Source organism: Cherax quadricarinatus, chromosome 1 (genome assembly GCF_038502225.1).
Source record: "Cherax quadricarinatus isolate ZL_2023a chromosome 1, ASM3850222v1, whole genome shotgun sequence".
Lineage (NCBI taxonomy): Eukaryota > Metazoa > Arthropoda > Malacostraca > Decapoda > Parastacidae > Cherax > Cherax quadricarinatus.
The window spans coordinates 52,050,339-52,061,929 of NC_091292.1; the positions used below are offsets into that span (position 1 = coordinate 52,050,339).

General features: G+C 36.8%; 1 protein-coding gene across 1 annotated transcript in view; it reads right to left on the minus strand.

Moving 5' to 3' along the window:
- LOC128685465 (uncharacterized) overlaps positions 1 to 10,398 on the minus strand; it is a 175,796-nt gene extending 165,398 nt beyond the window's left edge. Inside the window, exons 1-2 of the mRNA XM_053772005.2 lie at positions 10,368 to 10,398; positions 929 to 1,029 (exon numbers count right to left, since the gene is read on the minus strand). Coding sequence (XP_053627980.2) covers positions 929 to 1,029; positions 10,368 to 10,398 — 132 coding nt within the window. The remainder of the gene's footprint in view (positions 1 to 928; positions 1,030 to 10,367) is intronic.
- Positions 10,399 to 11,591: the final 1,193 nt, after the last annotated feature.

Sequence of the window (11,591 nt, forward strand, 5' to 3'; positions counted from 1 at the left end):
TGGGGTAAGACAACTGCGTTAGTTGCTAGCTGGCTTATCTTAACTCTACACACAGAATGGCTTGACTTCACACGATGAGCACAACAGAGGTGGAAGCTGGCTTGGCAGGCAAGGAATTGGATGAAGTAGACTAGGCTCGACTGGGCTTCCTCACCACAGACTGGAAGCTGCCTTATTTTGCAAACTCGGGTCAACCCCTCGGGAGTGATGCAAATAAGCAGATACACTAAAACAAAGAGACTGACCAGTGAATAATGTAGAAGCTGGTAGGAGCTTGGGCGGGAGAACTGGCTTGAGGTAGCAGGCTGGCATTAACCTCGGTAGGCCTACTGGTGACACGAAATGGCCGTCTTGCTGGTCGAAATTTATTTCCAGAAATCGCTGTAATCGTCAGAATTACAGGCCCTCCGCTGCCACCATTTATCGTAGGGGTTCTTAAATGGAGACATCGAGGGTTGAAGGTAGACACACTTGTTGGATGGTAACATATATTGTCAGACTGAGGTGATGAGGAATGGAGCCCAGCCTTGCCGTGTTCTTGTCTGGATGGTCTGCCGCCGAGTGAGGGGGAGGCAGAGGTACGAGCCTACACATGAGCATCCCGTGACGTCACACAAAGTCACAGGCCTACAAGGAATCTCCTATCTAAAGCACATGGATGATACTAATATGCTATGCTATATAACACAGGGATCAGCAACTATGCTGACAGATAACATTACACACAAGTTTAATTGCATTTTTATACTGTGTAGAATGCATGCTAGATACAGCAAAAATTAGAGAAAAGACTTCCGCTTTTCTATCATCACCTCATCTTTCTAAAAAGAAATTTATATCCCAATGAATAGCATTCTTTTTCAGACGCTCTCGCTGTAAAAAAAAATCTCTCGTTGCTAGTCCTTAATTTACAGTGTAATTAACCTACCTGCTGTAGGCTGGGTAGGCCATTAAGACCAGTGTCCAGGAAACTCTCTGTTGTGGCTATATCTCCAGTTTGGAACTTGGCTAAGCCAACGCGCGTTCCACCTGCAACGACACAATAGTTATTTCTGTCAAACTTATGGTAATTTATGAGTTCTATGTTTATAACCCTTTTTGGCTTATTGCTTAAATTTATTATATTGCTATTATGAATTTTACATAACTATAACAGAAGTGCAACTGAAATAGTAATTTATATATGTACATATATATACCATATAAAAGAAAAGGGGGACACCACTCCCACGAGACCTCTTAGGGCGGGGAAGGTGCCAGAGTTTGCTACCAACTGCAGCTCACAAGATTGCCATTCCTACGACCCCCCGTCCTGGGGCGAGGAAGATGGCTTAGCTTCTCCCTACGAGCCCAGTGAGGGCAGGGAATAGGGGCTAGGCCTGGGGACAGTTGGTCCCAGACGATGAGGAGGTACTTGTACCACCTCCCATGGGAGACATAGGCCTCAAGACACTCTTAAGACAGGGAACCAAGGCCGGGTCACCATCTTGAAAAGACCCGGGACGGAAGATAACCGGCAAATCAAGAACAATAGCAATAATCGCAAACAAGTTATATATATATATATATATATATATATATATATATATATATATATATATATATATATATATATATATATATATATATATATATATATATATAACCACCACTGTGAAAGAATAATGAAATTCCAAGCGCTTTCGTGACTACTCACATTATCAGGGAACAATAAAAGTGATGCATTACTTTTATTGTTCCTTGATAATGTGAGTAGTCACGAAAGCGCTTAGAATTTCATTATTCTTTCACAGAGGTTGTTTTGCATATTCTTAAGTTACTTGTTTACTGTGATCTTATTGCATATGTATATATATATATATATTTATATATATATATATATATATATATATATATATATATATATATATATATATATATATATATATATATATATATATATATATATATATATATATATATATATATATAGATATATATATATATATATATATATATATATATATATACATATAGATATATATATATATATATATATATATATATATATACATATATATATATATATATATATATATATATATATATATATATATATATATATATATATATATATATATATATATATATATATATATATATATATATATATATATATATATATATATATATATATATATATATATATATATATATATATATATATATATATTTATATATATATATATATATATATATATATATATATATATATATATATATATATATATATATAGCTATATATATATATTATATATATATAGATATATATATATATTATATATATATAGATATATATATATATATATATTATATATATATAGATATATATATATATTATATATATATATATATATATAATATATATATAGATATATGTATATATATATATATATATATATATATATATATATATATATATATATATATATATATATATATATATATATATACATATATATATATATATATATATATATATATATATATATATATATATATACATATAGATATATATATATATATATATATACATATAGATATATATATATATATATACATATAGATATATATATATATATACATATAGATATATATATATATATATATACATATAGATATATATATATATATACATATAGATATATATATATATACATATAGATATATATATATACATATAGATATATATACATATAGATATATATATATATATATAAATATATATATATATATATATATATATATATATATATATATATATATTATATATATATATATATATATATATATATAAATATATATATATATATATATATATATATATATAATATATATATATATATATATATATATATATATATATATATATATATATATATATATATATATATATATATATATATATATATATATATATATATATATATATATGCGTAAGTTTAAAAGGATGGACTCGGTTAGATGACCAAAAGCACCAGCTGTGGGTCATCATATGACTAAGACCCGCGTCAGGAAACACCTGACTAGCGTCAGGAAACACCTGACTAGCGTCAGGAAACACCTGACTAGCGTCAGGAAACACCTGACTAGCGTCAGGAAACAGGGCAAGTGTTTCCTGAATAAATGCAAAACATGGCACTAGGGGATGGAAAAAACAAGCTCAAGGTTTTTTGCATTGTCACCAGAAAATTTGCAATGATACAATAGGCAAATGAAATGGAAATTTTCAGGTGTAAGTTGAAGATGCGGCGAGCGCCATATCTTGTCTCTGGAAGGTCAGGTTAAGAGCAATGTGTTCCTGACAGTATTTTCGAGAGATTTTCGTACTTCCAGTCTCAGGTCCTTGGATTACAGCATATGTAAGATTTTACATATCGCTTCAAAATTACAATTCTAGCAGCTAAGAAAACATTTAACAAGACCGAACTAAACCAGTGATCTTAGTCGTGCTACCTGACACACTAGAACAATTTAATACAAGATAAACTTCACTAGTCCGGCAAGCTTGGGACCAGATAGGCCCCGGAGCAGCGGATTTTCTGGGTTAGTGAAGCCTAGGGTAAAAAAGAAAAGGGGGCAAAATAATGCATATACTGTACCGTATTACTGTAAATCTACTTCCAAAAGGTATTTGTTTCTATGTGCACTCTAAATTAAAGTTAAGTAATATCTGGGTTATCTTGCGGGACAGCTGAGTCATCACCTGTGAGCACTTGCAGTGTTACTGCAGCCTAAGTGTCACTTTGTCTATCGGTTCCTTCACGCCAGAGGGTGGAAGTTCGATATCCGTGGCTAATTTTTTACGAACGGTTTCATCCCCCATTATAGATTTGCTCTGGCGAAAAATTTTCACTGGCCACTATATCTGCAAACTTGTCCAATGTTAGCTGAAGCAGTAGCTTCATCAGCACCTTTTCTTTTCACCATACACACGATGGTGACTGATCCCGTGCCTCAACTTAAACCTGTGAAGCCAGCCATTTGAATATTCAAAGTGTTCCTGTATATATTAAGTTGCTCCTGAAATATTTTAGCCTGTTCAATGGTCATTCTCCAGGAATGTTCCCACCATCACGAAGAAATTTCCTCCACCGCTACATAAAATCCTTGCCACCTGTGTTTGTTTACTTTCTTTTAATATTTTTGTGTTTTCGATAACCTTCTTACTTTCGGTGCCAGTAAAAAAAATCATTATTTTCTCATACACTGTCGATGAACCTACGCCATATTCTACACACAAGACTCACCGATGTACCACTCAAGTATCTTTAGTATTGACACCTTTTGTAACAGAGTTAATGTCACATGTTTGTGTTTTGTTACATTACTAGCATTTGTACTACTTGCTGGTCTCTTAGAAGGTATATTTAGGGGTAAGATTTCAGTAATCCAAAGTAATATAGCATCATCAACCTCTGTAAGTCAGCTGTGGCAGACATGAAAAATATGGGGCGGCAGTGGCGTCAAAGCTGGCCAAGCGGAAGTTATGCAAACTAATAGCCACAAGATTCAAATCACTGTCCCGAACTATCGAAGTTGCTGGACCAGTGAATGCCGGACTAGAAGTGGTGGACCTACATTTCTGGAGCCCTGAAGCTTGAACTGTTTAATGGCCCCTTCGCAACCCCTTCTTATACAGTAACCCCAAAATTTTTAAACAACGTGGACTAAGGCGCTTTTAGGGCCCCTCTGGGATTAGCGGCCCTCAAGCTTAAGCTTTATTAGTTTCATAGTAGATCCGCCGCTACGGACTAGTGAGGTTTAACCTGTATAAACACTTTTTTTTTTTTTAAGAAATGCTTGACAGTCTGACATACGTTAATTAAGAATGCACTGACTGTTGTTGTGGCAAGCGTAGATAATGTTCCATGCACAATGTGAGCAGTACTATGTAGGACAGTTATGTAAATTACTAGAAGCAAGGCAATCAAAACATCAGACAAGACGGCACAGTGAAGCTTGTAATTATATTGCAATTGTCAAAGGAGACATTAGTCAGCTCCTACAAACGATGATTTTCACTCACTGTACAACATGAGCCAAGAGTTATACGAACTGGTCCCTTACCTATTAGTCAGTTGTCAACAATTTTCAACAATTGCGTTTCACAAAATTACCAGACTTATTGTTATGCAAGTGTTCTCTGTTGTTCGATAGTTATGGATGGTCTTGCATTAGACCAGTGTTCTTCCCAGCCATCAGCGCCTTTTATACATCCCAACTACCTTTCATTGCAGAGCATAAGCGTGAATAACAATTTGCACATCATAGGTTAACTTGCTGATCCTGGTCCTCGATGTGATTGAAGTGCCACCGCCCCAGTTAGGGTGCATGCAGTTCAAATCAAGCCATATTGTTCGTGGTAATGAGATATGATACAGAGCAATATACACAACCCGCACACAGAAGAGAGGGGCTTACGACGACGTTTCGGTCCGATTTGGACCATTTACAAAGTCACACTGTATCTTTCCAGTCACGGTATTGTGCCTTTTTTTGTTATTCATAGCAATATATTTTAACCTAGCAGGGACATGACGGAGTTGACATAGTTTTTCTTTTCTCAGTCCTCATAGCGCTTGTTCTTGACTTGCGACAGCTGTACAGTCTACCCTAATGTTTCACATTTTCTGTCACTAAAACGTTTTATTCAATTCTATAACAGGTACGCATAAGTACTGTCACACAAATTTAGGTGAATACAATTATCATACATAGTAATACGTGTGTAAATTACCTACAATAACTAAAAAAAGAAGTCAGATTTATTTTTATTGAGATCCTTGTAATGTCTAATTATTTAGAGCCTAGCTGTAAAATACAATATAACATTTCATTTTAGTTAATACAAGTATTGTATCTCTTAGAATCATTTGAATCAAAACTTAGTATTTTATCAAGGCCTGAGCTTGCTACCACCTGCAGCTCATAAGACTGCCATCCCCTTTGGGGCGGGGCAGATGGCAGACCAGAGGCCTAGCTTCTCCCTACGAGCCCCGTGAGGGCGGGGACTGTGGCTAGGCCTGGAGACACTTGGTCCCAAAGATGAGGGGGAACTTGTACCTCCTCCCATGGCAGACTTAGGTCTCAAGATACTCCCCAGATAGGGAGCCAAGGCCGGGTCACCACTACTTGGAAAAGACCCGGGCCGGGAGAATACTGGCAAATAAGATAAAAAAAAACTTACTATTTTAAACTATTAATTAATGAATTATGCTGATTCTAAATTCCTTTCTGTATTAGCTTGTTACGTTAAGTTGACTTAAGCCTCCTACCAGATTCGGCAGGTGACATGTACGTAAATATACGAGGATTATTTCAACATCTATATAAGGACAGTAATGATGAGGATAAGTAACTGAGTAATAAATATTTCAGTAGCTAAAGCACCGTCCTAAATTCAGGAAATTTTCTGAAAACTGAAAAAAGTCATGTACTTATATTCTGTTATATCTATGTGACTCTGATGGGTTAGTCTTATACCTCTTAAAGAATATCTTATCATTTCACGTACACTTTTTAAATTACACCAAAGTGGTTGGGCCACTTACCTTTTATATCCTACCTCTCTCCCCCCTCCCACCCTTTTCCAAAATTTCTATCCTTACACATCCTTCTTCCTTACCCATCTCACCAAAGCTCTGGTCTGGATACCGAATACCGAATACGGCACTTAGCTAGTAGGCTGATGATAGTTAACATACGTTACTCCTAGAAGTTATTTTAATTACTCCACAAACTAGTTAGGTATACTTGAAGGGGCACCTTTACGAGGTTCCATGAATTTGTTTTCTGTATATATTATTTCTTCCTCCAACTTTTTTTTTTTATTTTATTTCGCTCGTAATCCAATCGGCTTCAAATTTTCAACAGGTGTATGATAAGAATGACTAACTTCTTGGAACCTGTGGAAAATATTTTAATCTTCCGAAGCTATAGCGCCTAATAGGTGTTTAATGTGTCGACATGGGTCAAAAAATGCTCTCCTCCCCAGTTTCCAGCAGAAGCCTGCCAGTGGACTGCATATGTAATCTAATGCTTATAATTATAACAGTAATTTTTAAAAGGGGTGGTCCGGTACACCAGCGGGAGGCCTTCGTCAGATGACCAAAAGCTCTAGCTGCGGGTCATCCTATGACCCACGTCAGGAAACACTTGCCCTGTTTCCTGACAAATCTTACCTAACCTAACTTAGTCTGCCAGCAAACTGACAGTTAGGTTTCCCTGATATCTCTTCTCTGTGACGGCTGTCTTTGCGAAATCGTTCAGTGTTCATCACTAACGTCACCGAAGTTTAGCAAGAAAGTCGGAAATGAATCTTGAGAGACATCCGACATCCCAGTAGATATGCTGATAACAGCTCTTCTACAGTATTTGTGGAAAATTAAATTTACCTGGATGTAACTCATAAGGTACATACCAGTAAATGGTAACAAAGATAATTATTCTTTATCAAGGTTACAGAGACAAGTAGGAATTTTAGGACACCTAGGTCGCAAAAAATGTCCCCCTTCGATACCTACCATAATTTATCTCTCCACAAGTCACTCTGGACCTATATTAATTTCAAATGAAATATACATCACCAGGAATTCTGGTAAAAACATTAATATAAGTATGTGGACTACATATTAAATTTAATAAAAGATTACATATACACATTTAGGTAACAGAAGGAGAATTTATAATCATACGACTCACCAATTAGTCTGGAGATTACAGTGTGTCATACCCCCTGCCTAAATTTATGAAGAAAATACTGGCCAGAATTTCAACACAAAATAGACAACTTAGCTGGGGTGCCAAAGCTGTCCTGTCCATCTGCTTAATGCTCACGTTATGCAGGACTGCAAATCCAACGATTTCGGCTCCTATTTGAGAGGTTTTAAGCCCAATATAACCCCTAGAGCGTCGAAAATTATGCACATTACATTAGCGTGCCTGTACCACATATAAAAACAATGGCATCCCTTCCCCTGCTCGTCAGTGCAGGCACAGAGCTTCCCTGTCAGTTCACTTCTTTACAATACACTTTAGAGCAATAGTAATGTATTAATCAGGTATATTTACATTATAAAAATATACAGCATAATTTTGGGAAATTATTTTCCACAGTATTTCTGTAATTACCACTGTGATGACCGCCTAAGGGACCTTGGCAAGTGTTCTTGAATACCACCGATGTTCTCACCTCAGCATCTTGAAGATTCGTCAAAATAAGGATCAATTAGTAACTTCCGAATCTGAGGTCCGATGAAGATACCTTCCTTAAGTTTGATGTCAGTAACTTTGGGAAACCTCTCATTCAGATAAGTAAACCTTGCATCTTCTTTGTCCAAAGATTCGACGAAGCTTTTAATAAGATCTGATGGCATATGTTGAACGTTCTTCCCGCCTGCCCCATATGATTCTCGAGTTGTCCACGTAAACCATACCACGGGCGGGATTGAACCCGCGGTCAGAGAGTCTCAATCCCGCCCGTGGTATGGTTTGTTTGCAATCGTGTCATTACGATTTCGTGAGTCTTGTCCACGTACGTTGAACGCTGTGCTGTTTTGTATCTCGACTGTTTCCTGGGCTCAGGTAAAAGCAGGACTTTGTAAATCAATCTTATAGTACCAGTAACAAACTTATTACTTTACGCCATCACGGATTTTCCTCCCAAACTTCTCATAATCGATCAGAGTGACAATTTTTTGCATTGTTTAACAGGTTCTTTCAAATATCTAAGAAGAGCTAAAGGCACTGAGGCAGATTTAGTAGGATACTGGAATTGTGAAGATTGCCTTCAAACTTATTTTGCTAGAGTCAGTTAACAAACGCCACATTACAGAATCATGATGTTTACCCAAAGTATCGAAAAGTCCGTTAACATGATAATAGTAAAATAGCGATTCTTCCAATTAAAGTTTCTAGGCTTTCCTGTCGGTTTCTCAGCACACTGATTCTTGTGCCTGGGTGCAGTAAATTCCACTGGCGCATCTGCGTGCCAAGTTACCCTGACTGTTCCTTGGAAAAAATTAAGATTATGCACGAGATCGTTAAGGTCACTTGGAGTCACTAGATGTGATTCCTGGTTGTTGACTCCAGCCGGTTCTAACCCTCTTGTCTTTAACATTATCTGCGCCTCACCTTTGACAGTATATAAGTCTCCATATTGTTGCTTCAGCTTCAAATGTTCCAGACTATGGAGCAAAACTCTTCTCCAGGTTGAGGGACTAATCATCTCAAAACTACGTTTTCGAGTGTAGAGTGATTACATTGTCTTTACTGCTTCTAGTGCCTCCTTTGTATTTACCTACTGTATAGACAAAACGGAATAAAGATACCTAACTGTTGCATATTTGTCTTAGTTATCAGCCTTCATTAGTCACAAGTGTTGTATGTAAATATGTCATAGTAACCTCAACAGATTCATAATTTTCATTTATATAATCACTGCCACATAATATATCATCAAAGATATCTTCTGCAAACAAAATATTTCATATTTGCTCTCTATTAAAATATCTATTATTTTTTTTTTAAATAAAGCATCTATATTTTTTTCTGAAAGATCAACAGTTATATGAACAAAATGTTGTATCCATTAAATTATAGATTACACGTCTTTACGTATTATACGCCAGTATTTATTAACATGACATTTTGAAGGCCATAATTTTTAATTAAAAATCTTAGGCCTTTTAGTTATATTAACAGTGACTTTGAAAGCATCAATATTAAATGCAATGTCAATAAAGGAATTAATATCACCTTCGGTGACTTGAATTTCAAGCCTCCCTATACGAAGCCCAGCTGTCCCTCTCACTGCTTGTTGAGTACCGTCTGGACTGTCTCACTTTATTTCTACTGTCACCCACACTCCCCACACCTACACTCCATTTTCCTACAACATTCATGCTTCCATTCATCTTAGTAGTAGTAGTGGCACAAGTAGTAGTAGTCGCTGAAGTAGTACTAGTAGAAGTAGTAGTAATGGTAGCAGTAATAGTAGTAACTGGAATAGTAGCTGTAGTAATGTAAAATTACTAGTAGTAGTAATAATAATAAAAACAAAAGTAATAGCAGGAGTAATACTACTAGCAGTGGTAGTAGTAGCAGCATTATTATTGGATGATATTTGTTTTTAAGTCTTCAAGTAAATACACAAAGTCGAAGTGAACTGGCTGATGTTTGGGTCAGTCCGGAACCATAATCAAATCTACAACCAACATTTCTAGTTTATTTGCCAGCTGTTTTTTTTTTCCAACCACGATACTGTGACGAATACTTTTCTTTTAAGAAAGTGCCTAGAAAACACGTTTAAAGTACTGAGTACTTACCGGTGACGTCGACCATCAGTCCCAGAGCCATGACGACCCAGGCCACGCTTAACCACACCATCTGCAATGTTATACCAGCTGGTGAGATGGTAAGTCTTTCCTTTTGCAGTCCAGACAACCCCATTCCAACAAATTTATCCCACGCATAATAAACACTGTGTTAGGTAAAACGAAACAGGTGCAACTAATGCGACATTTTTACTGTGGCAACGTTTCGCTCTCCAGGAGCTTTGTCAAGCTCCTGGAGAGCGAAACGTTGCCACAGTAAAAATGCATTAGTTGCACATATGTCCTTTTACCTAACACATTGTCAGTAAGTCTACTAACATTATTAAATAACAAACACGAGCTTTTTACATATTTACTATATAGAAAATATTAAAGAACCCAGAATTCCAGTAATTTCTAATAATCTGCTTTAACAGGGACACTCCAGGTACTGTGTCCACTGCGTGTCCAACAAGTGTACTCCAGGCATAGTGTCTACCACGCGTCAGTGTTGGACACGTGTCCTCTGGATTGTATTGTCCACCGCGTGTCCTTGGTGGACATGTGGTGGACAATGCACTTCGGGTAGTGTTTCCAACACGTGTCCAGCAACGACACTGAAGATACTGCGTCCACCACTCATCCAACAAAAAGCTCCAGGTACTGTGAAAACCTGGACATACCAAGCAATGTGTCCAACGAGGACACTCCAGGTACTGTGTCCACTATGCATCAAGCAAGAACGCTCCTTCTTTTATGTTCACCACTCATCCAGCAAACAGTGACATACGGGACAGTGACACCTGCGAGACAGTGACACCTGCGGGACGGTAACACTGGACAGTGACAACTTCGAGAAAGTGACGTTTGTGGAACACTGACACTGACGGGACAGTGACGCCTGCGAAACAGTGACATTTGCGGAATAGTGACACCTGTAGGACAGTGACATCTGTGACAGTGACGACTGCATAACAGTGACACCTGTAGGATACTGGCACCTGCGGGACAGTGACAACTGTGACAGTTACGACTGCATAACAGTGACACCTGTAGGATACTGGCACCTGGGGGACAGTGACGACTGCGTGACAGTGACTACTAAAAGACAATGGCAACTGCGAGACAGTACCAAGCATCCACTTCCCTGGTTCAAGAGCCAGGCACTGTCATCAAGTCATCTCCCTGGAAGAGTTGACTGTGTTCTACTCTGGCTCATAAGCAAATCAAGTCAAA